Genomic DNA, 14,295 nt, shown 5'->3' with positions numbered 1-14,295 from the left:
TTTGTCAGGACTTGTTTTGCTTCCCATGCCCTCTGATATTTGGAGTGATGTAGTTCTCTCCAGCCTGGATAAGTTCATTTAACTGGTTCATAAAGCAGTGAGAATGTACACAATAGATCATATTTTAGCCACAGAATCCTGTTTTCATTTCCTTCTTCCATTGCTTGTTACGTTTTTTTCCCCCTCCTTGTTACTAGCTTACTGATACTTGGGTGTATATATAACAACTTCTTTGTTCCAGGAATGTCTCACTGTTTGTGCAACTCCAGTGGTTGAGATTTTGCTCCTGGATGGGACCTCTGCACTGCTTGAATGCAAATAACAAAACCTGAGCAATAGCAATTAATTGAGTGGATAGTTATGCCTGGGTCCTTCTAGGTATTTTGAAAGGTTTTATATGATAGTCTATTATATGCCATTGAAATCTCATATGTGTAATTTTTTTAAAATAAAATCTGATCTTACACGGTGTATTTACATACTGATTACAGTTTTGTCATTTAGTTGGTTGTCTGCACCCTGCACAGACTGAGCACAATCAAGACTAGGTATGATTCCTTCACATCCCCTCCCACTGAGATTCCAGTCTACAATTGTCAGAACTGATTATTTTCAGCAGATGAGGCCACAGTTATTTTAGTGGCTTTTGGGTTTCCACTTGAAGGATCTTTAGAAATGTGCTTTGTAATTTGCTGGTTTTCAGAATCAAAAATAAAATCCATTTAAAGACGACTAATCCTCTAGTCCATCACATAACAAGTACAATTGTTGTAGGGATGAGCGAAGTTCTTAATCAAATTTTGTCATGTATATAATGTGCTGGCAGGGAAACAGTAGTGAGTCACATACATGGTGTCATCAGGCGTGCTTGCATGGTAAAATGTACATGAAAAACATGTCAACAAAACATTTTTGTTTCACTTCCTTGTAATTTCTGGCAACAACTTGTTTCATCTTGTCTAATCTTCTGTAAGACCCTGCCATACGGCTCACAGAATCTTGCTATGATTTCTGTGACACCGTTAATAACTCCTCACATAATTACAGAATCCTTTATGAAGTTTCTATCTATTGGAAGACAAATATATTTTTTGTCTAAAATGTAACCTCTTTGTAGGCTGCAAAATTGCTTTTCATTATTATTTTAATACAAAACTGGGAACTTTGAAAAAAAAAACTTAGCCCTTGTGTCTCAAATTGCTAAAATGTGTTTCATTTTAAAGCTTGTTCATTAGCATGTTTGCTCTTCCTTAGACTTTTGATTTCAGAAAAATCTTGTGTTTGATTGTCCCTTGGGGTGCACTTTGCCTGGGAAATGCAGCTCCCAGCCTGTCTTTGTGGCAGCATCCAAAGGGCCCCTAAAATGTGTGGGGGCAGAGCTGCCACCCCATCCTGCTGCTAGGAGCTGTTGGGGTGGTGCAGATGGCCATTGACTCCTGCTGAGACCTTCTCTAAGGATTCAGTGTTTCACCAAATGTTTCCTACCCCAAGGATGTTTGTGAGATCAGATCCATACTGAGGTTATCAGAGTAAGGTGTTGGCTGTGCTGCACAGATAGGACTCTTCTGAGCATTCCTCCTCTGTTGGCCTGAGTCACAGATAAAATGTAAGCCGAATTCCCTGGCTAGGTACTGTTTGCTTTTGCTGGTATAAATAAAACTGATGATGGTTTTTCCTCATGGGCATTTTAAGTAGGAAAGCACCATTTGGCTTCCAGTCAGCTGGGCAATTAGCATTTTATGGCTAAGCAATACACTAAAATGGAATTGCTTGGCTTGAGCATTGAATTACAGTGACTGTTAGACTGCCTCTCTCCTTACATAATTTATTTAGTACTTGCTTCTTGTTTAGGATTCAGACAGAGGTTAATTTAATTCTGCATGAGAAACTAGTAGTTACTGTACATTAATGCTGTGCTGCATGGTAGTGCAGGGAAGGTTTTTGTGTAAAGCTTGTGTTTGCATGAAAAGGATAATTTTACCTACTCCTTTTTTAGCAATTCATTCATTGCAAGAGCTGTTGGCACACTGAAATTTGGACTAAAGAAGTGCATCCAAGAATAATACCTTAAGACCATTTTTTCCCATGTTGTTGTTGCATGTGTATTTTTAGGAAGCAAACATGTATTGAAGTATGGTATGGCCCAAGTAGACTTTGTTCCTACAAAATTACAAGAGGCCCACTTACCCTGTTACAGGTAAATAGAATGTTAATATGTGACCATGGAGACTTGAGAGGGAGAGCTTCTGCTGCATCTCTGCTGAGGATCTAAGGCAAAGAGCAAACATCCGGTGTGTGTGATCTTGGAGGGATAAAAAGAGGATGTAGAATATGCCTCAACACTCCAGGAACAATTAGAAACTTTCAGATGGAGGGAATGAATGTGTTTATTCGTGTGTTTAGTAAGCCTGAATGCTTAATTTGGTGCTTAGAATTTTATCCTTAATCTTGTATGTGTCTTGATTCTTCCTAAGGCCCTTGACTGTTAAACTCAATGTAGGGGAATTTTGGCTTTATTTTGTCTTAAGCTTCTTTTTAAAAAAGTGATTGCAAAGAGCTTGCAAATGTCAAGCAAGTTCATAGCAGGGGCTTAGACACTGGAAGGCTGCTGGGAGAAACAGAGCATTTATATTTATGATTTCTAGGTAACTCGCTGATGTTTCTTGGTGTACCAGTCCTGGAGTGCCTAGGTGCTTTCAGCAGAGCTTACCTCTGGCTTAGGCAGTATTCCTCGTATTGCTGGGGCACCATGATTGTCCCAGCCAGCTTCAGGCTCCATGTCTGTGTGGGCAAACACAGCAGTTGGGGTCTGAACACCCGGTGTGATCTTCACTTGAAAAACTCTCCCTGTCAATACAGGGTCATGTAACTGCTTGCTTAAACCTTTGTGGGTTTTATCTACTGAGGTTGGGTGTCTGACTCAAGGAGTGTAAGCCTTGCCTACTGATCCTTATATTTTGTGATCATGGTGTTGAAGGTACTACCTAGAAGTATCTGTTCTTGCAACCGTTGCTGCTGTCAAAAGACATTGGAGAAATCTCCTCAAGCTTAAAATATCCTGATCTTTGGGCGAGGAGCATTTCAGAAACCTACAGGCACTGCATTGAGCACTGACAGCGGTTTGTTTTAATTCCTTAAGTAACACTTCTGATACCAACATCATTTTTTCATGGAAATCTCATTAGCAACAAAAAAGAAATAAAAAAGACAAACTGTACTGTGAGGGAGGCGATTGCTGACTTGCAGTAGCTGGCTTCTGAGTTGGTTAAGCTGTAAATCTGGCAATTCGGTTTCTAATGGTTTTAATAATCTGGGAAATTTTTACCTTGTGTTGTTGTTGTTATGACCTTTTATGTTTTAACCAAGCTTTAGCTGTGCTGTAAAAATGATTAAAAGGCTTCTCACAGGAGGAATTAGACTTTTTGCTTGTACAGTTGCTCTCCAGGGTGCTCTGGGTTGCTGAGGGCTGTTTAAAATGTTTGAAAATCCTGTTTCCCTCTCCAGCAGCTCCTGTCTGGATGTCTTGCCCCTAGCCATGCTGGTTGCCTGAGGCACAAGGACACGCACACTCTGCCTCTGCTGCAGAGTCTCACAGCTGTGTTTGATTTCAAGCATAACAACATCCTTTATATGTATTATAATAATACAGCTTGCTGCCCCTGTGGGGAAATGGACCATTTTATCTACTATTTCTCTTTTTATCCAGGTTTTAGCAGTGTGTCCAGGTTTACCCAGTGCCCAGAGTAGCTGTACCCTGGGAGGTGGTTGGATCCATGGGGCCCCTTTGATTCTCAGCGCCAGTTCACAGGCTGGAAACACAGCCCAGGTCCCTGCCTGAAGACAGAGTTTGGCTTCATGGGGTCTCCAAGGAGGAATGAGAAGATGTGAGGGGAGCTGAGAGGCCAGGCTGAGGCGCACAGCATTTTACTTGTGTAAAATGTTTTTATTGTGTAATAATCTGTGTTACTGCTGCTTCAGAGAAGAAAAACAAGAAAACATTGATAAATTATAGAAGCTGAAGAATTCCTGATTTACTCTTAGGTGTTAGTTCTATTTCCAGATATGGCATTTTAGGCAATCAATCTGACACATGGTCACATTATCCCTGTCAGTCACTGAGTGTCAGCTGAGCTTCACTAACTTTCTGAGGTTTCAGTCTGGACAAAATCTGAGCTAAATTCATCAGTGTAGGAGCTTTCCCTTGACACGTTTTATCTCGTACTTGTGCTTGTGTGAGTGGATGGTTCACTAGTACATTGGTTCACAGATGATAGTTTATTGAAGTAACTCTGTTTCTCTGACTTGCTTTCCTGAGCTTGAAAATGGAGAGCATTGGCTTTGAACTTCCTTTATAAAGTGTTGAGAGCTGCTGGTGAGCTGCACTGTGTAAGTCAGGTGTTACCATCACAAGCACTAATCTGAAGGCAAAGTCTTTTAGAATAATACAGATAATTATCTGTCTAAATATTTTACTTTAAAAATAAACGAGTCAGAGTATCACTGCTTGCAACAATTGGAATCTTTCAATCTAAATTAACAAATCACTCTTCCAGGCTTGGGGCCATTTCAGCTTCTATTCAGTGACTGTCAGATTCTTGCCAGAAGATACTGAGCTCAGACAATTATGGGAGTTCAGTCATGGTTATGTTGGGTGGTATACTCAAATAATTTTGCAGGAGGAGCTCATGGGAATGTTAACTGCATAAAGGTTAGTGGTAATGTCTTTTGTGTCTGCCCATTAAATAGCTGGCAATCTGATGGTTACACAAAGACAACGCCAATTCCTTATGCATTCCTGCCTCAGTGCTGCTCCACGTGCTGGTGACTGGAAGCAGAATTCCTTCTCCTCTTTTTTTTGCCATGGAAATTGCTGGTTAAAGCTCAATACTTCAGTATATGCAAAGTCTGATTTTTTTGTTTAAAGCCTCAGTGCCATGCTGTGTTGTCATAGCACATGTTGCAGTCCAGCCATGTGCTCTTGCATCCAGTAGATTTTGCACCTGTTACAGTAAACAAACTTTGTTTAATGTGTCTCAAATGCCCAAAATAGAAAATGCATTTGGCTAGTGAGTCAGTGAATGTTTGGTCTGCATTAGCCAAGCTTCATATTACATAAAGGACTGTAGAATCTTTTTCCTTAACAGCTCCAGAAATCCTATTAGCTGTGGCACAGATATTTCTACTTTATCCAACAAGGAGTGTGTTTTGGTATGGATCAGAAGGAAAAAATTAAATGTGTCCAAAACATTTTTAAATATTTTGGACACATTTTTAAAATATGCACACTAATTGCTTATCAAAGGCTGCAGGCTCTCTGAATTATTTCCTCCTTCAATCAGGCTTAATTTTCCTCCTGTGATATAACTTTAAAAGCAGAGAAAGAACAATGGGTAGCTGGGAGGGGAAGTGTCTGGGTGAATGGGTGATGGTTTTAGGAAGTGTGTTTCTTGCTGCGCTGTGGTGCTTTTTCCCCTGGTCTGAATGCTTTGCAAGTATTAATGCATGTGCCCTTCCAGTGGCCTAGGGGGTAGTCTTGGAAGTGAAGACAAGCCGGAAAAAGGCACCTGCCAAACATTTGGTTGAGTTGTATCTGTGAACTTTTGTTTCCTGAATCTCAGCACAGCGTTTCAGTCATACAAATGTTTTCCTCCCTGGCTTGAAATAAACGTGAAATAAAACCCACCTGCAAAATGCTTTATCCAGATCATCACAAGTAGGGGTGCTGGTAGCTGCAAGTCAAAGCTAGCAACTGTACTGCTCTGGTCTTTGTTTCTGGGGTGCATGGCTGGTTGTATTACTGTATTGAATCCCCTTTGCAATATATTTATTTGAACAACTTCAAACATTTTGCCTGCCCCAGGGCTTGTAGCCTTTCTTCCTCCTTAGGCTATTCTGTGATTTCAGAGCAGCTTCAGACAGATGTTTATTCAGATGTTAAACCTGATGTACCTCCCTTCTGTCGTCTCCCCCAAAATAAATTGACCCTTACGTATGTAATGATCATAATTTAATTCTGTTTTACTCCTGATTAAAAACAATGTAAAACTTTATATCCAGTTTTTCTGGGCAGTGCCAGATGTCTGGTCAAGTGCTTTTCCCCACACCCACTTCCCAGCCCATCCTTATATTTTCAGACCCATGAAATAATTTGACCAATTATTTGAGTTACTCAAACTTCACAGACCAGCTTAGGTATGTTTGAACCAGCTGCATTGATTTGCCTTGAAACATGGCAGCAGCTGTATGTTGCACATCACAAGAATACAGGTCATGCCTAGGGTAAAGGCATGAATGATTGGTGTGCCTGGCATTGTCATGCATTTATCCTGATTAGTGCCATGGGACCCTTTAAGTTCCATATTAGCCGTCGTTAAAAGAGGCAATTATTGTATGTTAGCTGTGCAACCTGATGCTATCTTCAAATAGTGAATTCTCTCTCAAGTGAAGCTTCCTCTTGTGACCTCTGACCTACCAGTATGTTAAGAGCTTTGTAACTGATGAAGCTTTGAATTCTTTGTGGTGGGTTTGATTTAGAGTCCTTCACACTGAACTGTCTGTTTTCTTTTGTTTAGGAGGTCCTTCAGCAGCTGATTGTAATGAATTTGCCGAATGTTTTAATGATTGGCAAAGATCCTCTTTCTGGTGAGTAGTTAATTGGGTTCTTCATCATCCTCCTCTGTAATACTGAATAAAGTCTGTATTTTTTTTGTTTTGTTAAACAATTCTGTAATTCTGTTCTAATTTAGTTTGGAAAACACCTTAAAGAGTCCAGCCCGTAACACTAAACTGTGTCCCTAAGCACCACATCTGTATCTTCCAAATACTTCCAGCAGTGGTGACTCAACCACTTCCCCAGGCATCCTGTTCCAATCCTTGACCACTATTTCAGTGAAGGAATTTGTCCTAGTATCCATAAGAGTATTCTTAAGTCTTCCCTGGTAGAACTTGAGGCCATTTCCTCTTGACCTGTTGCTTGTTATTTGTGAGAAGAAACCAGCCCCCACCTTGCTACAACATCCTTTCAGGTAGTTGTAGAGAGCAATAAGGTCCCCCAGAGCTTCCTTTTCTCCAGGCTAAACACCCCCAGCTCCCTCAGCAGCTCCTTGTCAGACTTATGCTCCAGACCCTTCCCCAGCTCCATTGCCCTTCTCTGGAGACACTTCAGCACCTCAATGTTTTTCATGTGGTGAGGGGCCCAGAATTGAACACAGCATTTGAGGGGTGACCTCAGCAGGGCCAAGGTGGTGTACAAATACAGGGGGACAATCTGTGCCCTGGTCCTGCTGGCCAAACTATTGCTGAAGCAGACCAGGAAGCCATTGGCCTTCTTGGCCACCTGGGCACTGCTGGCTCATGTTCAGCTCTTGTCAACCAGCACTCACAGGTCCTTTTGCACAGGGCCACTTTCTAGCCACTCTGTCCCCAGCCTGTAGCGGTGCCTGGGATTGTTGTTGATCCAAGGGCAGGACCTTTACTGCTTGGAACCTCATACCATAGATCCAGCCTGTCCAGATGCCTCTGCAGAGCCTTCTTACCCTTCAGCAGATCAACACTCCCACCCAGTTTGGTGTCATCTGCAAACTGACTGATGGTGCCCTTGATCGCCTTGTCCAGATCATTGATAAAGACGTTAAACAGGGCTGGCCTCTATACTGGGCACTGGGGAACCCCCCTTGTGACTGGCCACCAGCTGGATTTAACTGTTTGAACTGAGAGTTGCTCCTAAGGGACTCTGGCAACCAGTCTCCTAAACAGGCCATAATACAAATGTGATTTTTAATAAGCTGTATGTATGTGTAGGCAAACTACAAATATTTTGGCATCTCTGAATCTCACAACTTTATGTATCTAGAATGTAACACTGAGGTATTTATATACCTGTACATATAAATATACGTGTATTTGTATGTGTGATGAGTGAGTTCTTGCCAAAGCCAGAAGAACAGCTGTTTGCTTTTTTGAAAGTTGTGTCTCTTCACCCCTTACTGCAAGTGACCCAGGATGTAGTCTGTCACGAGACAAAGATGTGTTGTCCTCCAGGTGTTCTCTGTGCCTGTATAATGAGTTTTGTTCTTGATATATGTACACACCAGAGTCTTGCAGAAATGCCATAAGGTGTGAAGGAACTATTGCAAATGAAATGTGAGAAGAAATATAAATGAGGATGGAGAGAAAAATACATATATGAAAAAAACAGGAACAAGTGAGGAAGAGAATGAACAAAAAGAAAATCATTTGTCTGACTGTGTTGTTGAGACAGTGATATCTGTTGCACAAAGTTATCACTTCAGTCAGAAGTAAGGTGGAGTCCAGTAAGCTCATGTCCAGAGTCCAGTGCTTTTGGTGAGACAAAAGAAAGCTGTTTGGCCTGAAAATTGAGTTGACTTCTTTGAAACATATCTGAAATAGAAAGTTTTGTTGCTGTGTTTCTTACTTTTTTTTTTTTTCTTTTTGCTTACCCATTCTATCTCTGCCTAAGCCCAGTGCTAGTGCCAAGGACGTTGTATTTGTTTTTACCAAAGAAGGTAAACTGAATGAACCCTGTCAGCAGTGATGGGGAATGACATGCTAATCAGCATCTCCAGAATAAACAAATGGCAAAACCTTGGCAGAAGATTCTATTTTGCTGCTCTTAGGAGCTGTGGAGTGCGTATGTACAAAAAAGTATTTGTCAGAAAAGAATATTAGCTAGTGTTGAATCACTGAATCTCATAGGCTTGGCACTTCTGTGTTAAAATTGAACTGAGAGTAAGAAATCCACTTCAGCAAGCAGAATAAAGTCTGCAGGTCCTAATTGGGCTGTACAGACTACTGTTATGGGCAAGGAAGAAAGTCAAAAGACAAGAGCTGTTGTTCTTGTCGGTCATACAGGCAATGGGCTCCTAGGCATCAGGAGTGCTTCTGAATAGAAGTGTCTGGGCCAGCAAGGCAGTATCTCTGCTGGCTAAGTGTCAATGGGAAAGGCTGGCTGCTTTCCTGTCACAGCCATTCCTGAGCGACAGCTGGCAGGAGACTCATAATGTGGTAAATACAGTTTTGATTCCTGGGAAAAGGCACATGTGAAAGCTGTCCTGTATTCAGCTATAATTTGCTATCGTTGACCTGCTGGCTTTTTGTCAGTACCTCAGATCTCTCTTTGAGGAAAATACCTGTGTCTGTTATAGGAAAGACACTGGTCATGCATGTGTTCCTGTCTTCTAGATCTTTTAATTACAACCAGAAAACTTTCTTCTCTTTGAGATATTTTAAAATGTGGTGGTTTGGGATTTTGGTTTGGTTTTGTTTGTTTGTTTTATGTGATCTTTTAGAATTTTTTTCCCCATTGCTGACTGATCACTGGCATTATTTGGAGAGAACATGAGAAGAAAGGGTAAAAAGATGCAAAAATGCAACTTCTGGATTGTAGTATCTAAAACTGGTAGGGTACATGTGAAAAAAAAACCCCGATTTTTTTATTTAGCCATATTATATAATGATTTTTGAGAATCAGTCCCAGCTTAGACATGACAGAAGAAGGCGGTGAGCAAAGGGAGACTCCAGGTGCATTTGCTTTAAAGAATGTATTTGAGGAGAGTGTCTGAAAAACTCATCTTAATCTTACTGTTGGGTAGACATTTACTGGCAAGATGTGCAGGAGAAATGGTTAGAGAAGTGGAGAACCAGAACTTCCCTCAGGAAGAAGAACCTGGCTGAGAAGCTAATGGAAAGCTCGGAAAGAGGGAGCAGGAATGAGATGGCTGAGGCAAAGCTAGTAAAACTGATGTAAAAAGCTGAATGAAGGAATAGGCTGTGATGAGCAGTGTGAGTAATGACCAGGTGATGAAGTCTTTGTTACTCTCTATGCAGAGAGGAGTCAGAGGGAGGCAGGAACACTTGGGAGGGGAAAAACAAGCAGGATATTCTTTCTCTTGGTGAGGCAGTGATGAAACCCCAGTTTTGCCTTCCCTATCTGGTAGCTAAGTTACCTCACTGAAAGGTCCCTCATGATCAGAGGAAGAAGAATCAATCCCACAGTCACATTCCTGGAACAAATCCAGTATTGCTTTGTACTGTTTGAGCTGGGAAGGCTCTTAATGACTGTATTGTCTCCACAGGTCCAAGACCAGAGAGCCATTAGGTTGTGATGCACTGTGTACAGTTTCAGTGACTTATTTCTTGTAACAAGCCCATGTGATGTTTTGCTATGGAGGCTTTCAGATATTTTACTTCTGCCTTCTAAAACAGAGCCAAAAGGGGTGTTACAGGCATTACATGATAAACTGAACAGCGCTGAGGCTGTGAATGCTGTTCTTGCTATTTAGTTTCCATTTGGCACTCACCAGTTGGGACTGCTGAGGGCTTCTGCAGCTCTGCTTTGAATATGAGATTATTGGAAAAACAGAACTGCCATCACAAAAAATGAAGTAGCACTTGTGCTTTTACATAGGAAAAGGCACATGTCTGCTGGGTTTATGAGTTTTATTTACTTGCTTTCATGTTCTCTAAACAGTTTGGTCCCAGGTCATGGCAAGTTTGACTACTTTATTTGTCTGAGGGCATAAAAATAGCAGAAATATTTGTTAGAAGATGAAAGCTTGACTCTTTTCTAGAATATAGAGCGCTAAAAATAAACTTGAAAGTTTAATTAAAGGATTTAAAAAATTTTCCCAGGAATTTGACTTGCAGAATGATGCAGCCGATGTCAGAGGATTTATTCTCTTCACTGCACTGTGTGGTAGACAGCTACTACCATTAAATTTCTTCTTAATTTCTGTCTCTTCTCAATTCTTTTTCTTGCTGAACAGCTTTTTCAATTCATTACTGCACCACAAATCCCCCTGTGTTCTATAAGAGAATCATCAGCCTACTTATCATCTATGGCATTGCTGTAATCACTTTTACATATTATGTCTGGTTTTTGCATGCATTATAAATGGCCGCTCAATCATGTGGCTACACAGGGAATATTAGTAATGGTTTGGAACCTCCATTTAGATGCATTTTTAAATTTCTCCATTTCTAGATATTCTTAGTTTTATACAGCTAGTGGGTGCACTTAGAAACTTATGGCAGTTAATCTTCTGGAACAGTCATAATCATGAGGAGGCAGAGACTTTAGCTTGTTTTAGATCAAGGATGGAAATGAGGTTTTACTTGCCTAAAATAGGCTCATTTCTATCCCTTAAAAAAACTTTGCTATTTATATTCTCTTTTCAAATCACATGTTAAGTTTGTGAATGAGAGACCCCAAAGGCCCTGCTTAACAAGTGTCTGTAGAAAACTAGTTTTCATTAAAATTGTAAGTCTACTCTCTCTTGGATATGTTTCATGTATGATTTCCTTCCTCATTTTGTTTCCCAGTCCTCCAGAGGCACAGCGGTTCATAAAATACCAGGTTAATAACAAAACACTGCCTCAGTAGTGTAAATATAGCATTCAGACTTTTCTCATTGAGGATGTTGCTGGCGTTGGGAAAAACAGCAGTTGGGTGTTTCACCCTCTGCACATTCTCTCCACACTCTCCAGCTGCTCTGTGTGGCACTCCCTCTCCTGCGCTGGAGTAACATCAGAGTAGATATGTGGAGAAACAGGCAGCACATGCCCAAAATTGCACTTACTCAGACCCGCTTGTTCCCGTTTCCTCTGATATCTTCCCGTCCTCCTCTCATTTTTTTCATTGTTTGTGTTCTTTCTGTACCTTGATCCTCCTTTTTTTGTTGTTGCATCTCCTAATCCCTCTGCCTGCCTTCTCCCTGAGTCCTGCCATCTGTTTCCCAGCCTCCAGACCCATGAGAGCAGAGAGAGCTTCTGGCTCTGGCACAGGGAGGCTCCCAGGCTGCACAACTGGTGTCTGGGCTTTCCCTTCCTTTATTTTCCAGGAAACCTGCTGGACCTCTCTCATGGCTGGGAGCAGATGGGCTTTCTGCAAATGCTCCAGGTGGCTGGCTGGCTCCCTTGCAGCGCAAACATGGGGCCTGAGAGCAGCTGCCCTGGAATTTTAAGAAAAGGAGTAAAAGAAAAGTGTTTATTTCTTAATTAGCACCTTTCTGTTTAAGTGATAGTTTGACTATTGTCTGTTTTTTCTTGTGGGTACCTCTCTGCAAGGAGCTACCCTAGACTAAAATGTTTGTGTCCTAAGTCACAGAAGGACAGTGTCTTGGTAAGATCAGCTAATAAGCATGAGTAGACTCAGCAGACTTTCTTCACAGCTGTCTGGGAAGGATTTGTGTCATCCCAGTGAGCCACCATAGGGGAGGCAGAACATTCCTACTTATGGGGTTGCACAAGGAACTTGGCCATCTTATAAATGGGCACAAATCTAACTTTCTGAAAAACCTGAGAACTGTTTAGAAGGCATGATTGAATTGGAGATGAAGGTCACTTGCCTTTCTTCAGCATGCATTGCAGGACAGAGGCACTGTCTGGAATGTAGAACTTCACTCTGGCACTCTGTAATAGTCCTAGAAGTGCTTCTGACTCACTTTGTCACCCTGGGCATTCCACTGAAGTGTGTGGTAGCTCAGCTGTCCTGTGGGTGAGATGAAAGGGTAAGAGGGGTAATTAATCCCTTCCTGGCTTGTTTTGAAGTTTAATTGAAAACTCTCTAAAGCACTTTAGGTTGGTAGAGAGGTTTTTCATACTCATACCCTACTTTTGCTAAAAATCTTCTGTAAATAGTGTTATTCTACAAGGCTTTAAAATGTTATTCAAACCTAGCTTGAGAATGAATGATCTGGGAGTGCCTTTATGTCAACAGTCTCCTCCCCATGGGAAAAAACTTCTGAATGAAAGCCCAAGGAATGGAACTTTTAATCACACATGATCTTCTGAAACACTTGTGTGGCTGGTATATCTGCTCAGTGGACCTTTAAGCCTTAGAAGTGCTTATAGTGGGTAGTACAGGCTCACTTTTATTATGTGATGTAGATTGTCTGCAAGCATAGGAAAATTTATTGAAAAGGAAACCTTGGTATAATACTGACAGCTAAATTTTCACTGCAAGCTGCTAGGGGAAAGAGCAGACTGCCAAATGCTATGCTTAAAACATTAAGAAAATAGTAATTCATTATTATCCCAAGTGTTACTTTCTCACTCTTTCTATAAATTCTAGCTTGTCCATCCCTGCCATGGATTGCTATGTCTGCCTCCACTTCTTATGAGAGGACTGGAGTGGGGTAAGGTCTCACTCAAAGGGCTGTTTCCAGGGCAGGTCAGTCCTGTTGGGAGACCAGGGTTGACCTTGGTAAGTTACTTTGCTGTAAAAGCCAAAGGTGTTTCACCTTACAGGGTCATGCAGCAACACCAGTGCCCATCTGTTACCTCACTGAGAAAATAGCAAAGCCTTGGTGCAGAGAGAGATAGGGTGTGGTTTGAATGGCTTTAAGTAGCTCACTTGTCTTTAGGATGGTATAGGTGCTGTCGCAGTTGGAAAGTTGCCCTGGTGTTTTCTAAAAGAAGTGATTTCAAGCCACTGTGCCCACGCCAAGGGGAATTGGGATGCTACAGTGCACAGGAGAGGAATTTATGGTTGACAGATGAAGGTGCCCAGAGCACACAAGGATTAGATCTTGTGTCTGCCATGATCCAGAGCAAGCAGTCTGACTCCTTCAGTCTCTCCATGGAGATGTTCTGCCTGAGTAAGTTTAGGTCAATGAGAGGACATGCTCATGTCACTTGCTCTCCATAACTTAATGACTTGCTTTTGTGTCACACAGGCATGCTCTGCATTTAGTACCTGGTCTGTATTGCTTTGAAGCTGATGTAGAATGAAACCCAGTGCTGAAACTACTGAGAGCTCAGTTTCTTGGAAAAATACTTTCTGTCCAAACTAATAGTCTCCCAGTAGGGTCCTCAAAGGAACTGTTCATGAAGTAACAGAATTTGTTTTGCTGTTGGCGAAGGATTTTTTGTCATTGTCTATGCTTAAGATTGTGTTATTGAGATTCCTACAGAACAATCAGACTTTCACAGACTGAAATGGAATTTGTATATTAAATTGTAACTTTTCAGGAAAGAGAAAGCCTTGTGTGCTGCTGCATATAGAGAGAAGAGTAAGAATGATTGTATGTCTTTCAAAACCAGATTTAAAATATTCTGCAGAGGAATAAGCTTGCATTTACAGGGTGAAATGTGAGCTAGCATGTCTTAAAGATGGTTGTTCCTATTGAAGAGCAGAATTTCTGCTTGCAAAATCTTAATGGTAACTAATGTAGGACCTGGATATTGAGAAGTGTAGTGTTCAGTCATACAGTCTCCTGATTGTTTTTGTAGGGCATTCTTGAATCATTAGAAAGATGAATGTATCTAAAAGTTGTT

General features: G+C 41.3%; 1 protein-coding gene across 2 annotated transcripts in view; it reads left to right on the top strand.

Moving 5' to 3' along the window:
• The window catches only part of CCDC88C (coiled-coil domain containing 88C), a 97,071-nt gene that overhangs the window by 31,200 nt on the left and 51,576 nt on the right, over window positions 1-14,295 (top strand). For both annotated transcript variants that reach the window (XM_030274863.4, XM_030274862.4), the window contains exon 4: window positions 6,573-6,642. In XM_030274863.4, the coding sequence (XP_030130723.4) occupies window positions 6,573-6,642 (70 nt within the window). The remainder of the gene's footprint in view (window positions 1-6,572; window positions 6,643-14,295) is intronic.

The sequence above is a fragment of the Taeniopygia guttata genome, chromosome 5 (genome assembly GCF_048771995.1).
Source record: "Taeniopygia guttata chromosome 5, bTaeGut7.mat, whole genome shotgun sequence".
Lineage (NCBI taxonomy): Eukaryota > Metazoa > Chordata > Aves > Passeriformes > Estrildidae > Taeniopygia > Taeniopygia guttata.
The sequence above is the reverse complement of the archived record's forward strand: the minus strand, read 5'-3'. Positions and strand labels throughout refer to the sequence as shown.